This window comes from Glycine max, chromosome 11, assembly GCF_000004515.6.
Source record: "Glycine max cultivar Williams 82 chromosome 11, Glycine_max_v4.0, whole genome shotgun sequence".
NCBI lineage: Eukaryota > Viridiplantae > Streptophyta > Magnoliopsida > Fabales > Fabaceae > Glycine > Glycine max.
In genome coordinates this window covers 416134-440685 of record NC_038247.2, presented here as the reverse complement: position 1 = coordinate 440685, position 24552 = coordinate 416134, and the positions used below count along the sequence as shown (strand labels likewise).

At 35.4% G+C, this 24552-nt stretch overlaps 5 protein-coding genes across 7 annotated transcripts; 2 read left to right on the top strand and 3 right to left on the bottom strand.

The window, feature by feature from the left end:
• Positions 1-927: 927 nt before the first annotated feature.
• On the top strand, positions 928-1937 carry LOC100796356 (uncharacterized). The gene has a single exon (XM_006590342.4). The coding sequence runs from the start codon at positions 1421-1423 to the stop codon at positions 1775-1777; it is 357 nt and encodes a 118-aa protein (XP_006590405.1). The 5' UTR covers positions 928-1420; the 3' UTR covers positions 1778-1937.
• A 2128-nt stretch (positions 1938-4065) lies between these two features.
• On the bottom strand, positions 4066-6302 carry LOC100803445 (pentatricopeptide repeat-containing protein At4g14820). Its single transcript, XM_003538596.5, has one exon. It carries the CDS (start codon positions 6264-6266, stop codon positions 4101-4103), a length of 2166 nt encoding a protein of 721 aa, XP_003538644.1. The 5' UTR covers positions 6267-6302; the 3' UTR covers positions 4066-4100.
• A 274-nt stretch (positions 6303-6576) lies between these two features.
• On the top strand, positions 6577-9694 carry LOC100797227 (uncharacterized). The gene is made up of 6 exons (NM_001252928.3): positions 6577-6721; positions 7054-7159; positions 7551-7595; positions 7687-7795; positions 8506-8791; positions 9186-9694. Exons 1-6 carry the CDS (start codon positions 6674-6676, stop codon positions 9384-9386), a joined length of 795 nt encoding a protein of 264 aa, NP_001239857.1. The 5' UTR covers positions 6577-6673; the 3' UTR covers positions 9387-9694.
• Positions 9695-10686: 992 nt separating this feature from the next.
• Positions 10687-14984, bottom strand: LOC100802913 (uncharacterized). Its single transcript, XM_003538595.5, has 5 exons — positions 13938-14984; positions 13089-13574; positions 11757-12319; positions 11590-11656; positions 10687-11382 (listed from the first exon to the last, which is right to left on the bottom strand). The coding sequence occupies exons 2-5, from the start codon at positions 13474-13476 to the stop codon at positions 10967-10969; spliced, it is 1434 nt and encodes a 477-aa protein (XP_003538643.1). The 5' UTR covers positions 13477-13574; positions 13938-14984; the 3' UTR covers positions 10687-10966.
• Positions 14985-17745: 2761 nt separating this feature from the next.
• Positions 17746-24333, bottom strand: LOC547631 (cysteine synthase). 3 transcript variants are annotated; one of them, NM_001248699.2, is made up of 11 exons: positions 24248-24321; positions 23659-23720; positions 23425-23534; positions 23236-23293; positions 22704-22967; positions 22500-22637; positions 22269-22320; positions 21370-21449; positions 20083-20142; positions 19816-19896; positions 17746-18143 (listed from the first exon to the last, which is right to left on the bottom strand). In NM_001248699.2, exons 2-11 carry the CDS (start codon positions 23698-23700, stop codon positions 18051-18053), a joined length of 978 nt encoding a protein of 325 aa, NP_001235628.1. In that variant the 5' UTR covers positions 23701-23720; positions 24248-24321; the 3' UTR covers positions 17746-18050. The 3 variants fall into 3 exon arrangements, with proteins under 3 accessions (NP_001235628.1, XP_025980075.1, XP_025980074.1); XM_026124290.2 differs by having other exon boundaries at positions 17846-18143; positions 24017-24333; XM_026124289.2 differs by lacking the exon at positions 24248-24321 and adding an exon at positions 23892-23982 and having other exon boundaries at positions 17846-18143.
• Between the last annotated feature and the right edge of the window lie 219 nt (positions 24334-24552).

Here is a 24552-nt window from a genome sequence, read left to right as displayed (position 1 = left end):
ATAATCAACTTGTGGAGACAAGAGAATCTTCAAGAACAAACTTATTTTCAGTATCAAATTAATTTTAATTATCTTCTTTATAGTTTCCCCCAAAACTTGTACTTTTGTTTAATGAACATATATACAAATCCGTTTACCAGCTAAATTAACTAGCCCATTCCTTATAGCTGACTAATGAAAATTTATACCCAACTTTCTCTCCAATAAATAAAGCCACATTAACCGTGAATAAGCACAAGATCAGGGTAATCAAATTTTGATACGGACATTGCAAAAACATGATTACAACTCATGCATTTGATCAACTGAAGTTGGTACAGTCCTGCTAGGGGACATTACCATCTTGTCAATAAAGCTAGAAGATTTTTCTTAGTCGTGAATGTCACTGTCTTACCTCACTAAATGCACATGATTCTTTACATGGTCACTGTAAGGAATATAATTAGTCAGCACTCAAAATTCATAGAATTAATTAAGCTAACTAGACGAACAAAGACTAGCCTATGTAGCCATGTGCTTGGAGCTTCTCAACAATGGAAGCCAAGTAAAGGGAAGCGAAATACAAAGCATTCAACTTTTAAACCGAAAGCAAAGGTCAACAAAAAAGAATAACAAGAGTCATACAACTCATATCCATAGACCATAATTATGCACCATTTAGAAGGTGCTTTTGTGTCTCAGTTGAGTGAGTTCAATAAAGTAGAATTGTAATATTAGTAAAAACTAAAAAAAGAAAAAGAAAATGAATACCTCAAACTGATAATCATAAAGTTGTGAAAATGAAATTTGCGTACCATCAGTAGAACTACTGGACAAACTACCAAAAGCGACGACAAAACAACATAAATGAACATGCCATAAAAGAATTCATCCACACATAGTATAAGCAGCCCCCACCTTCATGTGTTTTTGGCCTTTGCTTAGTTCAATCTATGAGGCTTGGAGATTGATTAATAACAAGGAATAGGATAGATATTAGATACCAGAATATAGTTAAGTTAATTCATGTGTTTGATTAGATGCTGATGTGTTTGACATTATTAATTGTATATTAAATGCAAAGTAGGGCCATAGTAGAGGCCCCTCCGACCACTCTCGTCGTATTTTCCACATCCCCCATGTCCCTTAGAACATGGTGGAAATTATGGCAGTTTTCCCATTCTCTCTCTTTCTCATCTCATCTCATCTCAAACACCATAAAATCTCTAGTTGAAACAACAGACACTTACTAGTTCTTGACTCCAAGCGAGAAAGCACAGCAACATGCCAACATAATAAAGTAAATAACCAAGACTCGCTCTGTCATCATTGCTCACGAATCCAACCAAAACAAACCCACCCGTGGCTTCCATTATCCAAAGATTCTCATTCTCATTCTCCTCCTTATAAGAACTTATCTACACAGCTTGCTAGAATAGAGATGGAAATTGAATCGGTCAAGTGTGAGTGCTGTGGCCTCAAAGAGGATTGCACCCAAGAATACATCCGCGACGTGAAGGCTAAGTTTGACGGCAAATGGTTATGTGGTTTGTGCTCAGAAGCAGTGAGAGACGAAGTTAACAGAGCCAAAAGGCCTTTTCCCATGGAGGAAGCTGTCAAGGCTCACATGTCATTCTGTGGGAAGATCAAATCGAATCCCGCGGTTAGAGTCGCCGATGGCATGAGGCAGATGCTAAGGAGAAGGTCAACTGACTTGTCTTCATCGTCAAGCAAATACAGTAGCAGGTCAAACACCACTTCTCATGTCACTGATTCCTCCACTTTCCCATTGCACTGATGAAAAACAGTGGAGGCTTGAAGCTGGGAACAGGGAAAACCATATAACTCTGTTTTCTTTTGGTTCAAATAAAGTTTATACTTTGCATTTTGTGGCTAAGCTTCTCATTTTGTCTTGTACAGAGCGTTCTGTTTCACATCAACCGTCTTTTTCTTCTCTTTTTTTCTCTCTGTTTTCCTTTCTTGGCAGCAGACATCTAATTTTCATGAAAAAGTACTTAATCCCAACTTTATTCTGCATGAGACAGATCAGCAGAAAAAACCATTCTCCTCCAAAACTTCTACTAGTTCACACAATACAACGCTTTCTGCTTAAGATGGAAAAAAATTATATATCAATCAAACTATATGATTAATCCCCTTGCTAATTAAAAAAGTTGTTTATCTGTGAGTTATCTTCTACTTTGCTTTCCATGCTTTGTATTCCTTCTAAGAAAGGGTGTAATCTGGAATAGTAACCTGGAAATGATTCACATGAAAACAAAATTTTGCATCCATTTTTTCTTTCGAAAAGATCTCAAAGAAGCTAACGTACTTAGCAAGTCGAGTGACATTTGATTTTAGTTTAATGTGCAGTTTTTTTAGCACTCTTTTTCATACTCAGTTTTTTTAGTGCGGCTGGTATTAGATTTCACTCAATAATATTCAATTAAGAAAATTGTATAAAAGTTTGACGTTATCATTTCTTGTCCATAAACATATCTGAGCATTTGATTAATATATTAATAAAGAAACTCCTATAGTCAACTTCTCACCCCCGAATTAGTTTATGTCACAACTCTCAATTTTCAAACACAAAAAAAGTGAATTTTATCAATGCCCTATGGCTATAATGGAGAATGTCATCATCACAACTTGTGTTAAATAATGATAATATGCATTTTTTTTTTCATTTTTATCTTACTACGTTATGTTATGGGGCTGACGATAGTTTTCTTGAGGTTGAGGCATAGAATCTCCATAAAGCTCCATTAAACCAATAAAAATCAAGTGGTGAAGGCACTAATTCCATTTGTTGCAGCTAAAGATGGTTTATGAATTGTGCTCATGAAGGTACTTAATTAGCATTAACATTTGTCTGAATAATGAAACCATGATTAGCCTAGCCACTGCCAATTTGTAGTTGGTGGTGTCGTGCTGAATCGTAGCCGCCACTAGGCAACAGAGCATGGATTCCAACTCTTGAAGTGCATTGATTTTCCTTAGGCAACAAGTTATAAACTACTGATGTTAACCGAGGCCGGGCCCTCGAAGCTATTGTTTTTGATAATGAAACGCGAATGATACTGCTAGTGGTAGCATTGGAAACTCCTTTAACATGCACATCTCCTCTCTATTTTATGTAATCATTCTTAATTAGGGTTGACAATTTTTTCTCCTCTTTGCAGTCATCATTTATTTTTTAAAAAACTTTCTTCATGAAAAGAAAATTCATAAATAATAGAAAAATTTTAATTAGAAAATCAAACCCCGCTGGCTTTGCTTTGTAATTGTATAGATGTTGTTTGAGTGAGTGCTTCGTTACGAAGTATCACTATGAAAATGGATGCTCTCCATTGAAATTTAACATGAAAAGGTAAATTGAATTCATCTCATTCATCATTATTTTTAAACATAAGTTTATAGTATTTTTCATAAAATAAATATCACATGTAAAAATGTCACTTTAGAAGTACTAAATGGCCACAAATGTCAGACATGATATTCACAAATGACCTGTTGGAGCGCCATGCGTGCACAAGCCTCGCTTAGATTTTCCAATATGATATATTCTTAATACTCTGGTCATGGTCATGGATAGGTAAGGTTCTGTGTGGCTAAATCATTAAGGAGTTTGAAATTGTACTGCTGTCACGCCAATTGGCAGTCTGGAGTTATTGTTCTGCCACTAGTATTGGCTCAGTCTGAAATATTAATTTAGCCAACCCCATTTGACTATTTTATTCATCTTATCCATGACACCCATTCGGTCAAACCAAATATGATCATTGGGAAAATATATCATTCTCAAATCAAATGGAAGATGAATAGTTACATCGCACTTATAGGCGGAGTGCATAAAGGATCGTGGCAGTTGGATCGTGTTTGATGACAACCTAATGGTACGAACAATGGGCATGGCGTCAGCAAAAACATGGTCAAATTTTCAATGAACAAGAGTATCAACTGCCAAATGAATTTATGTAATTTTAAGCAAAACCAGAAATAATGATCAGCTTTATAGTAGTGAGCCTTCAACAAGCTCAAGTACATGCTGTAGAATCTATACGGCGGCCCAAAAATGAGGAATTGCTAGTGTAATTCAATTTACTAATAGAAACAATTCACCAATAGTCTCTACAAGAACATATTCCACCATTAAAATGGTGAAACCTAGTCCTATCTCTCATGACAATCTCTATTCGGTGCACCTTTGAGACCAATTTCATAAAGGAATGACAGTCCTCACATATTCTAAGATTTTTAACTATGCGAATGCATGATTCTTTTCTCTCACCAATTAGCCCGTAGCACAGTGCTAATTTCTCACTATGCCAAAGAACTACTTCTTTTTTCTCTTCCTCTTCTAAATCAACCAATATGCCCGAAGTACTGGGTGTGTAGCCAACCAGCTTCAGTTGACTGACTACCGCATCCAACTTTTTATATATTTCATCTGATTGCTTGTGATACCTATCTGCCATCATAAACACATGCACCTCATTGTTCACTTCAATCCTACTACACGCCTTCTCCTTTGAGACTCCTTTATGTTTCATTAATTTCCTTACCAGCCCAACATCATCCCACCTTTTTTCTTTGGCATAAATGTTTGACAAAACCACAAGGGCCCCATCATGATCAGGCTCCAACTCAAGAAGTCGAGTGGCAGCAAATTCTCCTAACTCGATCTCACCGTGATTTTGACAAGCAGACATAAGGGATCCCCAAATGATAACATTTGGCGGGAAAGGCATCGTCTCAATAAGCTCCATAGCTTTTCTCAAGTGGTTGGCTCTACAATACAGGTCCACCATGCAACCATAGTGCTCACGTTGGGGAGAAATGCGGTGCTCATTGATCATGGAAGAAAAGAATTTCTGGCCCTCCTCAACCAAACCTGCATGACTGCAAGCATAAAGGACACCTATAAACGTAACCCCATTGGGCTCAATATTTTGCTCTTTCATCCTATGGAAAAGAGCTATGGCACTGTCAGCATCCCCATGCATGGCAAAAGCATTGATCATACTGGACCAAGATATCACATTTTTTCTTGGCATATTCTCAAATACCTCTCTCGCTTTAACCAAGTTTCCACATTTAGCATACATATCAATCAGGGCATTGTTGATAGGCAGAGTTCTTCCAAACCCATTTTTATCTGCGTACGTATGAATCCATTTTGCTTGAACAAGTGCACCAACATTAGCACAAGCAGAAATGACACTCAACATTGTGATCTGATCAGGCACTATTCTTCGCCGTTGCATTTCATTGAACAATTGAAGAGCCTCCAGAGGCTGATAGCTTTCGGCATAACCAGATATCATAGCACTCCAACACACCAAGTCCTTTTCAACCATTCGATCAAATATGAAGCGTGCATCTTGAACCATTCCAAGTTTCGCATACCCCGAAAGCATCGCAGTAGAAACAACCATATGCTTGGACGGAAGTTGATCATAGACCTCCCTGGCCAAATGCATAGCACCACAATTTGCATACATGTTAACAAGAGAAGTCTGTATATGAGAGCCAACACGAAAACCATTATCCTTAATGAACTGATGAATTGCTTTGCCATAGCTTAAATTTCCAGCGTGAGCGCAAGCAGAAAGCACCGTACAAAGGATAATAGCATCTGGCTCCGTACCAGAAGTTTTCATTTCTTCATAGAGCTTTAAAACATGGTCATAATGAGCATTCTGGGAATAGCCATCGATCATAATATTCCAGGTAACGACGTCTCGGTGAGACATTTTATCAAACAGGAAACGGGCATCCATGATGCGTCCACATGCAGCATACATGGCAATCAAGGCGGACTGAATGAATGGGTCAGCGTGGAAGAAGCCGAACTTGGAAGCGAGGCCGTGAATCTCCAAGCCGAGATTGAGAGCAGAAAGTTTAGAGACGGCCTTGAGCAATGGGGGGAAGCTGAACCTGTCGAGAGGGAACCCGTTTCTTCGGAGGTGGAGATAGAGAGAGAGGGTGTTCTCCGGTGTGGGGCCGCGAGAGAATTGACGGAGGAGTTGGTTGGAGAAACGGGTGGGTGGGTTGGGAATGTGGGAAAAGAGGGAGAGGGCGTAGTCAAGAGCCGAAGGAGAAGGAGAAGGGAGAGTGCAACAGCAAAGGACGAGTTTCAAAAGGAGCAAGTTTGAGTTATCCATTTTGGAACGGAGGATTTGAGCATGAATTTGCTTCACGTGCCTAAGTGTTTTGCATGATGCCAACAAACCCTTCTCACTGGGACTAGGAATCAACCTCGTGCTCATGGCCATGGCCATGCCTCAGACTACTGTGTTCTAAGTATTCTAAAAGTCAGGTCCAAAATATAATAGAATCTCTTTTATTTTATGAAATAAGATAAAGTAGTAAATTTTTAAAAAATGTTTATTTCATTAAACAATGAACAATTTATTTAACTGTACTTTTTTCTCTTTATCTCCTTATTACACATTTTATCCTCTCTTTTATTGTAAAATTAAAATGTACTGTTGTTCAAAAATATTAAAAATAGAATAAAAAATTATATAAATTAAAGGATAAACTTTTTTTTTTTCTGAATTAAATTAGTGAGAGGAATGGAAACCCACCAAAGCAACCTAGCCTTTGAGAATAGAGTGATCATAAGAAGAGAGAGTATATCTGGATTCTGCGAAGAAAGCAGCCGGCAAGCTAAGAAGGGAGCGTAATGGGTGAAGCATTGTTTGACCTTGAACAAGTTCTCATGTCCAAGAAGGTACCCTTTTCTCTCTATTCCCTTTCGCTAGGGCTTTTTATTTTCCCTCAACATGAAAATCCTTTCTCCTTATTTTCATTTTTAAGATTCGGATTTTTACTGTTTTCACTGCCATTTCATGATTCTGACTTCTCAGACCACAGATTGATTGTTTCTTCACTCAATTTCACATTTGGAATTTTTTAGTTAGAACTAGCTTCTTCTTCTATTTGGCGATGATCATGGAAGGACGTGTTTTGGCTATTGTGTACACATTGTGAAAGTTCGTTGATAATGGACTTCTTGCTATGCTATCCGATTTATCACCAAATATATGCCTCTTTTTTTTCTAGGAAATATTGACACCTCAGGAGGCGGATATTCTTCTATCATGCAAATCTAAATCTTTGAGAGATTTCACTGCTGGTGCACTTGCTGCGGGCACAGCTGCATGGGCTGGTTTGTCATTTCTATATCCTTAATGATTCTGGTGCTCATTTACAATGATTCAATGAATATTATTTCAATAATTGAAACTTCTTGCTTTGGTTTTGGAACATTGTATCTTTAATGTGTTAATAAGTAATCTAACTGGTGAATAGTGAAAGTACCGGTACTATCGTACTGATAGTAAGCTTAACTAAGCAATGAAAGAAGATGCTTTCCTCTTCCTCTTGTAGTTATTGCCTTAACAACCTAATGGGGCAATTGTCTTACTTCTGATTCTAGAGCTGCATAACCAGGAAGATTTATAATATGTATTTTATTTAGTCTACCATAGTTACAGCAGATTCTCATTAGTGCTGACTCTAGGGTTAGTATGACGATAACCATTCTGCCTTTATTGCAGCAACTTGGAAACTCAGTAAACCATTTCGAATCAACCTTTCGGCAGGTAAGACTAACCACTTGTTGTATCTTTATTTCTACAGTTATACTAAGGACTTCCTCCCATAGCCTTATTTGTTGTCTTATCCATTTTGCAGGAGCTGGTGCTTTCTGTGGACTGTGGATGTTAAGTAGATCCTTGTATTCTTGTGCAGATCAGATTCTTACAATGGATGGTAGTATATTACAAAAGGAGTTAGCGAATATGTAGGTTTTCTCCTCTCAGTTGCTCACACTTAGTAAACATTTTTGGTTTGTGCGATAAGTTCCAAGCACTATTCTCTGGTATTCTTGAGTAGGTTCTAAAACAAATGCTCTGTCATAAGCAGAGTAAGTCAGTTTAGCTTTGGTTATATGTGCTGTGTACAATAGGTGGCGGGGGAGTTAAAACTACAAAAGTTTTTGTGTGACAAGATCAATGTGAAGTGTCACTTATTCTATCTGAATAGAAGTAGAAAGTAGCTTATTAAATGAAGGGATACTGGCAACCTGTTTCACTAAAGATCAAATAAAATGTAGGATGCGTTTGATAGGAATGATAATGAAGAGTTACTTTTGCTTAGTAGAGGAGTATTTAGGGTAATTCGAAAATGGGGTGATTGTTATTTAGAGTTGAGACCTGTTTTGGCAAATTTGTCGCAGTAAGCAGTTGAAATTTTATGCCTCACACTAAGTGATTACTTTACTTCAGAATATGATTATTATCGTTGCAGTTGGAATTATCTCTGTCCCCTTAAAATTATGTATCTCTCCCATCCAAATTGCTTTTTCACTGACTACATTCCTAATCTGGGAAGAAAAGTTGGGGCGATAAGGGAGAAAAAAGAACTTCATCTCCTGTGGACTCTCCTATTTATACTTATATTTATACAGTTGAGTTTATTTATTTACATATTTTAATTGTTGTTAAATGACAGAATGGTGACAAAGTACCAGAGTGATCCTTCGCTGATGCAGCTTATATCTAAGCATTTCTACTCGGAGAGGATTTTTGATGATTCAACCTCTAATAATCCTAAATTAAGATGGAGATACCGGAATTTCTTTAGCGATAATGCAGTCCATGGTCATAGGACACATGATCGTGAATCTAATGACAAATCCCAAGAGCACTCCCATAATGATTCCAATGACAAATCCCTAGGCTGGTCTGAAAATGTCACCCACAGCAAAAGAACAAATCTTGAGACCAAGCGTACTTTTGTAAGTATTCTTGGACTTTCTTTATTTGTTCTTTAATTAAATGAATTAGGTGTTTTGATGGAACTAAAGCAACTAATTACTTACTAATTTAAGGATAGAAGGGCATGGACTGTGTTGGGGGACTCCAGTGGCCATTTTTTGCCTTGGCCATCTCAAATGTCTTGGGGAAGGGAGTGTTAAACTTAAATTATGCATGCTGAGAAAGTTACTTACATGCCCTCCTTGAGTATACTTTGTATTCAAGGAAAAATAAAGTTGATTAAGTCCAATTATTTATGTTAATGGTTTCAATATGTCTATCTATGCTTTGTCAATTGTTTTCTTCAAGGGAAAAGGAATAGTAGCCATAATGAGATTTTCTTTCACATAATTGTTTCCGCACATTTGATTGCAGGAAAACGCTGATATTATGTCGGAGGGTGACCCTCTTGATTGTCTTTTTAGTTATGCTCCTCCGGTGGAAGATATTCATCATTCAAATTCCCCAAATAAACCATCAGGAATACATAATCGGGCTCGTAGAAGATCTCACCGTAGGCGTCGGATGCGTAATCATGATGACCTTTCAAATTCTGAGTCTGCAGCAGCTATTTGACTGCCATTTAACATTTGCAGAAGTTGATGTTAGAATTATGCAAATTGTGGGTGTATGTTTTTTTACTAACGTTCAGATCAGTGATCAGTCCCCTTCTTTTCAAACAACATTGCAGAAAGGAACAGTGTCACTAGTATGTTAATTGCCATTTACTATGTCACAGATTATTATGCATTTGACTTTCTCAGGGTTTGTTATGTTTTTCTTGATTCATTTCATACTTCACGAGTCAGAAAGTGTATCTGATTTAAAGTCTGTAAGTTGTAAGATAAAAGTTTATAAGCTAATTCATTGAAGTAGCTGATTAATGTATGATTACATAAAATGAAATATTATATTTTTAGATAATTATAGTTTGATTTTTTTTTATCAATTTTGTTTCTTATTTTAAAAAATACATATTTTATTCAAAATTAAAATAGTGTAATTAAAAAAATAATGTTATATAAAGACAATTAAGAAGAAAAAGTAAAATCGGATTTGTATCATATTAGGCCCACGAGACCCAATCTTATCAATTTTTGGTATGGTATGCGATGCTTTTCACTTCTTTATTTATAATCCACAAAAACTGGTTAGTGTAGCTCCATCACTTTTTCATTATGGAATATTGGATTTGCCTGTTTTAAAATACAGAAATATTGTTTAGCCAATAGTGAAACAAGTTAGTAGATAATTGAGAGAGGGCGATATAATAAATTTGAAAGAAGCAGAAGGGAAAGGTGGGAAGGGCGAGTGAGTTATTTATGAGACGTTTCAGGGTGGCAGAGCAGAAGCAATGGCGATCCAATACCCTCCCTCACGTGTTCAGCAGTCATGTAAAATGATATTGTTTCCTGCGTCTTTATCAATGGTTGACTAGAAGACCAGAATCTGAAATTCTTTTCTTTACTTTACGCCTTCTGTTCTTCTATCCTATCATATGTGACTTTCTCAGTTGCGTGCGTTCTTCTTCTTTATATCACAATTTAGATTATGTAAGAAGACTAGTTCAAGAAAAAAAGAATCTAGAAGGAAATCAAGAAAATCTAAAATAAAAACAATATTATTTTTTTAGTAAAATACATAATTTAATTAAAAAAACATTTTTACAATAAAAACAAGTTAATAAATTGCATACTTTCAGTACTTCAGGGTAACTTGGTGAAAAAAGGTAGCAATTATGCATTAGAAGACTAGTTAAAACGGGAGATGAGAACAAGAATTTTATGGTAGACGGATAAATATGTTATGCCAAGCGTATTTTAAAAAAATTATTTTCATTGCAACAGGGAATTTACTACTGAAAATGAAGCCACTGTACCAAGACTGTTTGCTACTCAGTTTTAAAATCCTTATCAAAATGTTCCGACAGATTACTTTAGTAGCTGACCTATCGGCTAGCATATTACAGTAGCAAAGATCAGCATAGTGCTTTTTACAACACTGAACTTACTACATCTTGTTTGACAGACCAACTTCATATAGTCCCTCGAACAATCTCACTTGATTTTGCTTGGCAAAAAATCCATGTTGGTCGCAATGAATAAAGGTTCTGTGAAAAAAATTAAAATTGTCACAACCTCGAAAGATTTGTCAATTCAATCTATCACTTTCAAGCCAAAGTGTTCCTTTACAATATCATTGGATGTCCTGCCAAAACCATAGGCAACCTTTTTCATGATTTCAAATTTTTCCACCTCCCGTCTTATCTGTTTCTTTCTGTCTCTTACAGCACTAGACGATACATCTGAGGTAGATGAGTTTTGACAAGCCAATTCATACTTCTCACATTCCACTTGCTGATACAAATTTTTTAAGTAAGTCTTTTGGTCTTGAAGTGTTTCTTCCACCACCTTATATTCAAGCTCCTGTGACTTTCTAAGAGCCTGGAGAACCTGATCAACCTCAGACTCAAGTTTTAATGAACGAGGTTGAAAATCATAAGATTCCAACCCTGTCCTAACTTCAAAAGGGCCGTCATTGACCATAACTTCCATCACATCATTGCCGTTATCTAATAAATGAACACAAAACATTCAATATGTTTAGTTGAATGCACCCAATTAACTGAATGTACAAGATTTGTCAGAAGTCAGAGATGATAAATGGTCACTCTGTTTCTAAGGTCTTTCAGAAACCAGACATATCCAGTTCTGCACCTCTAAAAGCAGTGGAAAGCAGTAAAAATAGACATGTACAGGTAATAGGAGAGGATATTTACCCAAAGAATGAGCTATAAGACTGTCATCCTCCTTCCAGATTTCTTCAAGATTAGTTCCACATTTAAGCTGATATAAACTATCAAATTGGTCATAAGCCTTTACAATAAGCAGGAGAGAACAAGAAAGATGATTTTTTTTCTATTACCCAAAAATCATTCAAAAATACCTTTGAGATGGCCAATTCAATACGACACAGCAGCTCCTTTGCAACAGGCTTCTGTGAACCACGCAAGAGACAAGCACCAAGATTCAAAATTTTCTTCCGAATTTCATCATCCAAATCAGCAGCTCTGCATGTTTGTAGGAGATTATTAACATGCGAAATCATATCTGTCCTCCCATCACAGCGTCGGCAGTGGTACTGGGCATCTAGCCCAATACTTCCTCCAACTTTGCCAGCCAAGAGAGATCGAAGAGCGCATTCCATATGAGCAACATGGCCACAGATGCCCCCACCAATGTTCACTTGGCACTTGATATAACTATAGCCACCATAAGCTGAAGAAACAGTTTTGCAACAAAGGATGCAAACACAATCACGGCAAAACCCAGGTTCAGAACAACAGATATCACAAGGCATGGCTGGTGAATATTTTTCAACTTCTTCTAACACCAGACTAGTGCACTTCTTATTACTTGCTTTACACTTGACAACGTCCCCAGAGTCAGAGTCATATGCTTCTTGTGCTATCTGTAGAAGAGGTACAGCAGCTATAGGCACCTCATTGCCTGTGATACAGAACAGCATAGGTAGTTATTTAGCAATGTGATATCATCTTAATAAGCAAAATAAACATAACAGTATGGTGCTGCATGCTGAGCGTCACTGAAAAATATGAAAAAAAGGAAAACACCATAACAACTAAGATGAAGAATAATAGTTTTAAAAAAGGGTTCACAACCACAATTGTTGCCATAACATAAAGGTTTTTTAATTCATAGCGACCCAATCGCAATTGCGGCCGCATCACCAATATAGTATATTGCATAAAATCTTGCAAGTCTCTCGTAAGCCATTGGTAGCAAAAATGGTTTAACTATCCCATTAATAAAATTCATAAACCTATTCACTATCATGTCAAGAAATTTATCTTTATTCTCAAGTGTTTTGTAATCAGATTACAACTCTTAATTAAATAAATTATTATCTGTATGTACACATGATAGTGTAATCGTAATTAGAATTACACATATACACTCAGTTCAGAAAAAACAAGGACAGGGCAATTGAACTCGGCAGAGAGCTTATTACCATGAAATCCACCATGTTTAAAGCAGCAAAGTCAGCAAAACAAAACAAAACATCGCGTGAAAGCAACAAAAAAAACGCATTCAAGGCAGAAAATTAGAAAAAACCCTGCCACAAATAAAAAAATGGCGAAATTAAAGGGAAATGTGTGAAGGCCACGGAGAGAAAAGGTATATATCCTCGTGTTAAACAGAGAAAAACTGAACATCTGAAAAATCCAATTAAGAATAAGTGAGAGAAGAAAGGGACCGTTGGTTGAAGACGATGGTAGAGCTGGAATCTTCCAGGAGAAGGAAGCAAAAAAGGCATCAAGATCCGCTTCAGGATAATATTTCTTGATGTAGCATTCAACAGCAAGTTTGCTCGCAAAGATGTGTTGCCTGCTGCGGATTGAGCTTGAGCCTGAGTCAGCAGCGTTCTCCTTCTCCTTCTCCTCTTTCAAGGCACGGATTAGTCGATTCGGCAGATACAGGTACCGATCCTTAAAGTGGCTACGATTTGCGACAACTCTCCGCCCAGTTCTCCATCCCCAAATGTCGCCCTGTTCCGGCCAATTTTCCGGTGCGTATGGAAATCCCTCGCCGGATACTTCCGGTGCCACTGCTTGTAAATTCCATAAACCATTACTCTTCTCCATCTCCAACGCTACTCAGCTAGCTAGGGTTTATGGTTTGATCGAATGAATTTAAAGGTTTTCAAACCAGTGTTGCGACGTTACAAGGATCCGATTTCAGTCTAAGACAAGATTTTTTGCAGAGAATCCCGTTACAAAACCAGAAGAATCCCAACAAAATACAAAGTAAAAAAATCAGATATAGTTAGTTCACACTGCCGAAACCCCTTAGAAGATGCTGAGTATATGTAAGGCTGGACAGTCAAGAGATTGAAGAAGAATAACAAAAATCGTGACTTGTTCGCCAAAGAGAAAAGTGTAGAAGAAGAAGTAAAACATTAACCTTTCTCAATTTTTTAAAATTCATAAACAAATATTTGATAGGTCATGATCCTTAAACTATTCTCTGATTAAGTTTTTAGTCCCATACCATGGTGATAATATGACAAAAACATTTTGTAACCAAAAAGCCGAAAGCAAATTACCAATTGCCCAATTGTGCGCCCCCTTGACTATGAACCAAACCAAGCATAATCCCCTTGTAAAAACTTATAATAAAACTCCTGACACCAATTGCAACCTCCCTCTCACGCACACATCTTTACTCATTGCTTGTTTCCTTGTTGAAAACCCCTGTTGCCCCACAGTCCTATGCTACCCTTCAGAACATTGATTCACTTTACGCACATGTACATAAAGTATTTGTGAAAATGTCACAATGCCGGAGTGCAACAAGCAAGCGGTGGCCATGACAAACACAATTATCAAACCTCTGGTTCCATTCTACACCAATTTCTGTTCCCCTACACCCAAACTCTTTTCCAAATTTCACTCCCCAAAGTCCCTGAAATTGAAACATCCAGAAATTGTTCAATAGTATTAAATATTTTCACAAAATAATTACCCCTACAAAATGTGACCTCTACATCATCATTTCATGGCTACAATTCACGGAAGGAACTACAAACTCAACTATAGTTTGAGGATTAAGACCAATCAAATATTTGTTTAGGAATTAAACACATATTTTGTTATAAAAAAAAGTAAGCAAATAGAAAATATTTACAAACTTCTAACAATTTGGTAAAGTTACACATAAAAGGAACACGTTTTAACATTATCATACAATATTTGAGTTTTTGGAAAACCGTCAAAGAACATAGAAACCATGTCAACTGGTTAAAAAATATAGAAATTATAGTTGGCTTGATCCTTGACTGTGTAACTTGATGGCCCACTTCACCACCCGCTCAAATGTCCTCATCACAAATGACTTTCACATCACCCAATTATCCATGTTATCAATCATATCAACATCTCAACACACCAAATGGTTCTTAGTTGGTAACCACAAAGTCTTTTGTACAACAGGACTACTGTTGCATCTTGAAACCCACACTTCTGATTAAGGGAACAAATACATTATCACATAAGGGCTACGACCTTAAGGATAACCGTTGGCAAACAAGACTCCTAGCCACTTGATCCAAGCACGCAATATAACCATAAGTATTGTTATTATGTTAAATTCTAATTTAGGCAACCACCCCATTATGGTTCTACAACGCGAAGGAAACATAAATGTGTGAAAGTCCATGCACTTTGAAGACCCACTTAGCAAATATCACTTGGTCGATTACCCTCAGTGCATTACAGAACAAATTGGGTATGTTATAAAAAAAAAAAATTATTAACACAATGATGTTTTCACACATTAATTGTTCAAAAAATGATATTGCTTCATTTCAGTTTATGTGAATAAACCCGTAAACACTAGTTAGTGATTAGTAAAAAAACATAACAAGAAATGTTAATAATTTACTTAATTATCACACCTACTACTCGAGTGTTAGTGTAGAAAACTAGTAACAAGTCTAGATCGAAAAAGAAAGCAATTATGATTCCAAAATCTCTAAAATCCACCAGTTCAGGGGGAGCCTGCACCAAAAGGCACTAGATCTACAATGCATTTGACCTTGCTGAGCTATGGCATATGCATGCAACTACAGAATCAAGAGATCGAAATCAAAGGGTCTTCTTGTGGAATTTTTTGTCCCAGATCTGGGTTAAACCTTGTAATCTAAGGGCTGTGCAAGCTTTCTACCACTTACGGTCACCGCTGACATCACAGTCACAGTTACCATTATCTCCTCTCCGACTTGTTGTTCGGGTACCACCGGCGATGTCCTCAGCGTTATTTTTGGTTCCAGCGTCAATGCCGTTTTGGCCGATCTTTCTGATCGAGTTTTTGCTGGCAAAGGGATCCAGGATTTCTTCACCTGACAACTCTTGGAATTTTTGTGACTAACCTTTCAATTGCTACATGATTTTCCCAAACTGTAACCTATAATGTCAGCAATGTTCACATTATTTACAGTCCTGCACTGCATTTATCTCTGAAAAATAATACATTGCGTTTTTCCATTCTTCATTTCCTTCATGCACATCTATCCTGTGAATTCCCCTTCACTTGTGTTTCTTGAATACCACGCTCATCATAAAGAAGCTGCACTTTTTTCGTAGGCTTTGATTGTGATTTTTCTAATATTTAGAGCATTAACAATAGATGTTTTTAGGTGCACACTCTACTTCTCACATACCATACTCTAATTTATTCCCTCTTTCTTTTGATTCAATGTTTTATTTTACAATACCGGAACAAAAGTTGCAGATTTTGAAACATAAGGAGAACAAAATTATATTTAAGCTTTTTGTTAATAAACTACAATTAAGCTAAATATACATTTCCAGTTTTCTTAAACAGTATCAGTGAAAAGTTACGTTATAATGTTTTATAAAACTCAAATAATGCGAGATTTCTTTAGTTGATTATGCTATAAATTTGAATCACATATCTTTTAAAAATATATATTGAATTTAAATTTCAGTACAATTAATTTAGAAACAAAATCAAATGTAATAAAAAAAATTAAATTCAAAATTACAAAAACAAAAATAAATTAATTTCTTTTGATTCGAATAAAAATCACATTTTTTTAAATATATGTTCATTAATAGACTCAAGATTTATTTTATACAAGAGAGATGGTTTGTTTCAAGGATTTTTTTTAGAGAACATTATTTTGTTATTCCCAGATATATGATCGGAAAAAATTATCCCACATTTGTGATGGGTAATAAAAAAATTAATTTTGGGTGTATTTTATTCTAAAAAATATATAATCTTACATTTTACTAATATTTAATCTCAACTAAAGATAAGGGAAAAAATATTTCCATGAAGAAGAATAAGTGAATAAAAATTCATATGTACCTTCTTATCAACCAACTAGTATCTTATTACTTTTTCATTTCTCATTATTCTTTTCCTTCATGATATATGTTTAAATTTTTTTTAATTCTGCAAATTTTGTTCATGTCCAATTAATGTTTCCATTGATCTACTATCGATATCATTCTTGCATTTTAAGATAATTTTTTTCTTTTTTTCCTCCTTGCACTTGTTTTTAATAGAAAATTTTTGTTCTTCGTGAATTACAATTTGTTATCAAAATGATTCTTGTACGTCGTTTCTCCTCTCTCCTCGACCCATCACGTCGCCTCCGCAAATCTCAACCTGTATGTACAAACACATTGGTTACCCCAGAGAAAAGTCCATGGAGTTCTGCATCATTAAGAGCTATTTCAACTCTGTTAATCGCAGAGTTGAGAAAGTGGAGGAGACTTAACATTTGGATTGCCTTAGTTCAATGGTGGAGGAGGCAAATATGTGGATGGATGAACCTATATTGGGAAGTATAAGTATTATCGCGGATTAAGGGTTCAACTAGAAACAAAAACGTTACAGGTGACATCCTTGCAAACAAAGATTGAAAGACTACATAGGGATCATTTCTTGGTATTTGATTTTCAGGAATTAAGGAAAAAAATGAATTGAATGCATTTTCTGGATTTTGTTATTTTGGTTTTAACATAGGGAGGGGTAGGTGTTCTGTTTTAAAGTATCGGTAATATGAACCATTAATAGTTAATAATCCATACAAAATCAAAATTATTTAATCTAACTACATAGTTAATCGCAAAGAATTTTAAAATTTTCACTTATTAATAAGAAAAGTTAGCTTGGGTGCTTTTCTCATAGACTATTTGTTTGACTTCAATGAGTTGAGTTTGTCTACGATGCAGTACTTATTTTATTATTATTTTTTTACTTTTTATGTATGCAACTTTGAATGATGAACTAGAATTTTCGGAGGACAAATATGGGGTTTGTTTGATATGCCGAATAATCTCTAATCTAAACGTAAAAGCATCTAAAATGTTATATGAGAAGGTCCAACAAATCAACTTCGGTCTATATCTTCCCTACCAAAGGAAATCAGAAACATGGTATTATGACCTCATCCGTGTTCGTCTCAACAACAACAAAAGATGAAACATGTTACTTATAAGCAACTTTGAATACTTTTTAATGTTGCAGGCACAAAATTATCGCTCCAGGGGCATCAAGAAAAACTAGTCTTTTGGAGCAAGTTTTATTTTAGAGTCAGAGTCACAAACAGTAGTACTCTAACAATCTAGTTAAAGCCTGGTACAAGTAACAAGAAAATTCAGTAGTGAGAGCCTTAAACGGGAATTCAGGGCTCAAAAGTCATGCTTTCAGCTTCGCGTCTCACTGACTCAAATAGCACGGAGGACAGGTACCTCTCCCCGAAGCTGGGAAAAACGGCCTGCACCATATCAAAACGCACCATAGTTTCAGTTACTCAATAAACAGAAACATGAAAATTTATATCGTCAGTCAAAGTCAAAAGCTACAGTATCATGTTTTTTATTCACATCAAATCAGTTCCACCACTGCAGCATTGAGATGGGGGATCTTGTCTTTATAAACAAAGCTTCATCCGACTCGAATTCCACACTATTCTCACCAGGGAAAAAGAGGCACTGTTTCTCTATATTTTTTTAATAAAAATAAGAGAGCTAAGGGTGAGTTTGGTTATGAGGAGAGAATGAGAGAGAATAGGTAGGAAGAGAAATAGGTGAGAAATAAAGTGGAAATGGTAGTGATTTGATTGAAGAGTATATGAGAGAAATAGAAGAGAAATATTTAAATTAAAATGATTTGATTGGTATAAAAAAGGAAGAAAGAGGATATAAATTAATATTACATGAGGAGAGAGAAAAAAGAATGTGTACCATGCCCAATTCAACACAAAAAAGGGAGAGAAGCTCATTTACATATAATTCTTCTCAAATCTTCTCATATTAGGGTGGAAGTTTTTTATCATGGGACCCAGCATTTTGTTTGAAAATTTCCTTCCTAATCTCGTACCAAATCACCAAGCTTTTGAAATTTCTCCTCTCTTCCCTCCTCTTCTCTCCTCCTCCCCTTTCTCTCCTTCCTACCAAACCAATCCTAAAGGAGGTTCTATAATAGTTGCTGCTTTGTGAAAGTAATTATAAGAATAAAATAGTAAGAGAGAAATAGATATAGGGGTAAAAGTGGACACAAAAATGTCTACAAATAAGTGAATTTGTTTTTGTGTAAGGGTAAAATAGTCTCATTAAAAGTGGAGATCACAAGCCCGTAATAGAAGTTGTATCTCCTTTATATGGTATAAATTAAGAGCAGTTCTGAATATACTTCAAAAAAATTCCATTTTATTTTAGCTTTTTTTTTTTTACTTTATTTTTTCGGTCATTAGTTTTTAAAATCTCATGGACTAAAATGTTTGACCATTTAAAAATAAAACATAAGCTCGTCCCATCTGTAAAATCCATGTTGTTAATGTAGTCCAAGAAATCACTAATTCTAGGCCTTCTTGAATAAGATCACTAATTTCATGTAGTCAATGGAAGCAACAGATAATAGTTATACTACCTGAAGCCTTTCTTCTTTATCATGTTATTGGTTTTAGTACGAGTAACAATACCAATAATATGATAACTATAAGAATTTAATTTATGTGCATGGTCAATATAAAACTTTTTTACACAAACATCTAATAGAAATTCACTCTATTGTAACATCATCCTATTCATTAATATAATGTGGTAGGAGAATGAATTCCTATTGGATATTTATGTAAAAAAATTTATCCTAAAAATTAAACTCAATGTAATCATAAATATATCTACTTATCTTTCTTAAATCATCAAAAATAAATAAATATAATTACTGGCCTTTGCAATGCTTAACCAATTTTTCATATTTTGGGAAAAACAAACAATTCTTAAGCACGCTTTTCCCATCTGTAATATCATGATATTGTGGTCCAAGAGATCACCAGTTCATTTGTTGGGTATTATGCATAACGATTATACTAGTAATTCTGATACTTTTCTCAACAGACATTTCTAAATACTTTCACGGAAATATTAGGCATACAAACAACTTACAACAATAAGCTTCCCGGCATTTTCTGGTCTTTTTGCAATCTGAAAAGCAGCAGCAGCTGCAGCTCCGGAAGATATTCCCACCTACAAAAATATCCAGAGTAAGTGGTTCAATTTCAATCGACTATAAAATTAAAAAAAGAGAAAATGTTATAGCCAGCTTATATTTTTTGTTTTACCAAACCCAAATCCAAATATTCATTACAAACTAGGCTCCACACAATATATTAGACGCTCACTCTTGGCTGTTTCTATAGGTTTAGAACTTACAAATAGGCCTTCTTTAAGCGCAAGAAGCTTTGCAGTTTCTATTGCTTCATCACTTGATATCTGCGCATCACACATATCTTAGGTTTAATAGAATATTAACTGTTGCAATTAAAAACAAATACTGCAAAAAGATGAGATATTCGATGTCTCTCTAATACAACACATCAATCACAATTTTATTTTTCAGACTTTAAATTTGTAGCATAATTGAAATCTGCATCTAAAAAAAAAAACAATTATGACATATTAGAAGTAAAGTTGTACATTACAAAATATTTCTATGTCAAATCATAATTTGTAAATATTTGCATTGGTAGCCCTAAAATCAGCACGTAATCTTGAAAGATATCTGGAATTCCAATTTTCTATATAAAACTGTTCAGCTATATTTGAAATGAAACTTAACCGGATTAGGTATAATTGCATAACGAATTTTAGAATGTGTTGTTGTGTGTCTTGGATGACCACAATTGGTCTTTAATTATAATAAGCAAATAGCATCCACATTGATTACATAGGATCAATCTAATAATGAGTAATAAAGACTAAATCTCTAATTGCTATCTAATCACAAATAAAACTTCGTACCCCATTGCCCAGAGGCTCTTCGCTATGCGAAGGTATGGGGGAGGGATATTGTACGCAGCCTTACCCTTGCATATGCAAAGAGGCTGTTTCCGGATTCGAACCCATGACCAACAAGTCACCAAGGCACAACTTTACCGCTGCACCAGGGCTCGCCCTCTAAAAACTTCGTACCCCATTGTCCAGAGGCTCTTCGCTATGCGAAGGTATGGGGGAGGGATGTTGTACGCAGCCTTACCCTTGCATATGCAAAGAGGCTATCTAATCACAAATAAGAGAATAAAATATAATCTTAACATTACATAAATTAGTACTCAGAAGTTTATATTGACAGAACTTTCCCAGGGAAGAGGAAAACCATAGTGCTTTAGGACAATCAGAAAATAATTAAATAGGTTTTCAAACTGGAAATGACAAGCAAAAATCTGCTTAGATCAAGTGAAAATTGTATCAATTTATAACATTAATAAAACAGGAAACTGCCAGATCAAATCCATATCAAAATAGGTTGAAATGTCAAGCGATTATCAGTAGTTGGATGTAAAAACCATAAATACATTAGTCGTCCCATTTTCTAAAACTCTACATGACATTTCCAAACAACTTTAAATAAATATTTTCATAAACAACAATTTTTTTTAAACTATGATTACATGATCGCTTGAATAATGTAATTATTATCCACAAGTAATTAAAGCTTACTTGAATAACTTCATCAAGAAGATTGACTTCCAAGACACCAGGGATAAAACCAGCACCAATCCCTTGAATCTTGTGTGGACCTGAACATTCACAGTAGAAGTTTACAAATTAACCACAACTAGAAAATAAAGTTCTTTACCTCAATCATAAGGATTTATTTTAAATAAAAATTGGGAAAACTATAGTAGTTACAGCCTACAGAGAGCAAAACAAACAAGAAAAGACAAACAGGACCTAATTAGTTTAAACTCTAAAGGGATAATTTTAAGCTGAAGAAAAGACAGCATAATCACAGTAACATCAACTTTACATGATTACTAGTTAGCAAGTGGTTAGTCCAAAGATCAATCTGGTCAGGCGACCATGAAATGGAGTCAAGAAAAATTCATAACAAGGAAAGATGTAGTGAATGCTGTATTATAAAGAAAGCCTAGCGATAGTTTTCTTTCATAATTTGGACCAGCTGAATAATTGAAACACAGTCCCTCGTGGATGATAAGAGGAAAGCGAGCAAGATGGGGGTATTCAACAATACCTTCAACACAATCAATTATTAAATGACATCCAATAGCATTTACATGGAAAGTAATAATCATGCCTTAACCCATTGAGTAGGGTTGGCTACATTATTGTTAATAGATGGCATTGTTTTCTATCATAAACCAAAATTCTAGTAAAACTGAGAAGAGAATGGCAAGACAGGAAAAGGTAAAAGCAGGAAGAACAAGTTTTTAATTTTTTTTTTATTGGTTTCTCCTAAAGTTTTGTTAAGTTCCATTCGATTTACACAGCTCTCAAACACCGAAAAGAAAATCAAATAAAACATCAAATTGTAATGAATTTTATTGTTCTTGTTCACCCCAAAAAACTACATTATTACAGAAGAGGTTACAACTCACCAGGCTTTCCTCCTGAGAGCACTGGACTTTCAACTGGTTCCACACCAATCAGCTGCATAAAGGGAAAAAAGTGGGCATGTTGAAGTCTCACATTGGCTAGAGATAGTGTCAAGATAGAATATATAAATGGGGAACAATTCTCACCTTACAAGCCGATTTTATAAGGTTGAGTTAGACTCAAACTCACATTCTAAGACACCTAAATGTATATTAAGGGAGAAAAAAGGTAACCTTTATATTCGGATTCTGCTCTTTAAGATATTTTCCAGCACCTGTTATTGTACCACCAGTGCCTATCCCAGAAACAAATGCATCAATTTTCCCATCGGAGCCTTTCCATATCTCTGGACCAGTGGTTTCATAATGAACCTGTAATTACAATATACAAGTGTCAAGAATCAGTTGTACCAGTTTCAGAAAAATTTGCTTAAATACCTTGGGATTGGCAGGGTTTTCAAATTGTTGAAGTATGTAGGCATTGGGCGTCTTAGCCAATATCTCTTCAGCCTTCTGAACAGCACCTTTCATTCCCTTAGCAGGATCTGTCAGAACCAACTCAGCTCCAAAAGCTAATAGAATGATTCTTCTCTCAAGACTCATAGAAGCAGGCATTGTAATTATGAGCTTGTAACCCCTGGCTGCTGCCATGAAGGCTAATCCAATGCCAGTATTACCACTTGTTGGCTCAATGAGGACACTCTTCCGTAAAATAAGAAACCCAAATATCAGTATTATAGATTAAATTGCCAACTCAGAGATACACTAAATTAATACCCAGAATTCCTTTTCTCACTGTACCACTTCCAAGTATTGTACATATCAGTTGTACATACCCAGGTTTAGGAATGATTCCCACAAACACACACAATGAGTTAATCATGATATAACTGCTTATACCATTCCAATACGACACCTTTACTAGTCTATTACTAGCTTCATTTCTCTTTAATTATCAAGATATACCAACCTTTCCAGGTGTGATAAGTCCCTTCTCTTCTGCATCAGCAATCATACTATACCCAATCCTGTGTGTCAAAAACAAGAGAACAAGCACGGAATAAAAAAATAAAAAAAAAGCCATGCCAAGCATAATGCTACTGAAAGCATTAACTTAAACTCAAAGAATCAATAGACACGACAATGGAAAAATACTTACCTGTCCTTCACACTAGAGCATGGCTCCATCAACTCCAGTTTAGCAGCAACCCGGGCAACACAACCATCCGCAAGTTTATTTAGATATACTAATGGGGTTTTACCAATCAACTACATAAAATATACATCAGAGTATCAGACAACAGTACATAATCTAGAAAGAAACACCATCAACAGGGGCAAAACCCAGAATGAAAAAGCATGCAGAAATGGGCATCAAGGTACACAAACTCACTTCCGTAACATCTTTGGCAATTCCGGACCTTTCAACAGCCATTATATCTGCTCACTACAAAGCTGACAAACATACACAAACTATTAGCATAGAACCTACAAATTCCATATCCCTCACAAAGCTACCAAAACCCACACACCCAGTAAGAAGAAGAAGAAAATTCAATTGTAATAAAATTTCAATCTTGTCTGGCTAGAAAGAAATACTATATTTCAACATTTTCTTGACATCACCTTTCTCGGAACCAAGTAGGAGGATCACAAAATCGAGAAAATTTACTACTTTTTGCGTGAAATATCAGTGCCTAAGTGAATATATAAAGAAAATGACATTCTGACTATATTTAATATTTAATTACCAATAATAAATTAATAATAATCTAAATTGGGGCTTTGCATTGACCCTGACTCAAACGTCGCCGTTCCAACTCCGAAAGCCGTCATGCGAAAAGAAAAAAAAACAGAACTAAACAATCACTGATATTGATGGATTAGGATTGATTAGTGGCAAATAAATCCTAATTCAGATGCGTAATTAGCAAACAATAGTTTGATTAGTGAAGTGGAGGATCATAGAAAAAAAAATCGACCTTGACTTGAGGAACAGGAATGACTGACACACTAAGACAAGCACATCGGCTATCTACGAACTACAAAGTACGGCGAAGCTAACAACACTCGCATTTCAGTCATATTTATATTTATTGAAAATAATAAAACGATGCAGCATTATTTTATATTTTAATTTTTTTTTCTCGTTAATAATATAACTTTTTAATTGAATGAATTTTTTATTATATTTTAAAAAAACATTACGATATGCGAAATAATTACTACAAATATACATAATAAAATTTGTTCAAACTTTTATATAATTTTTGGACAATTCACAAAA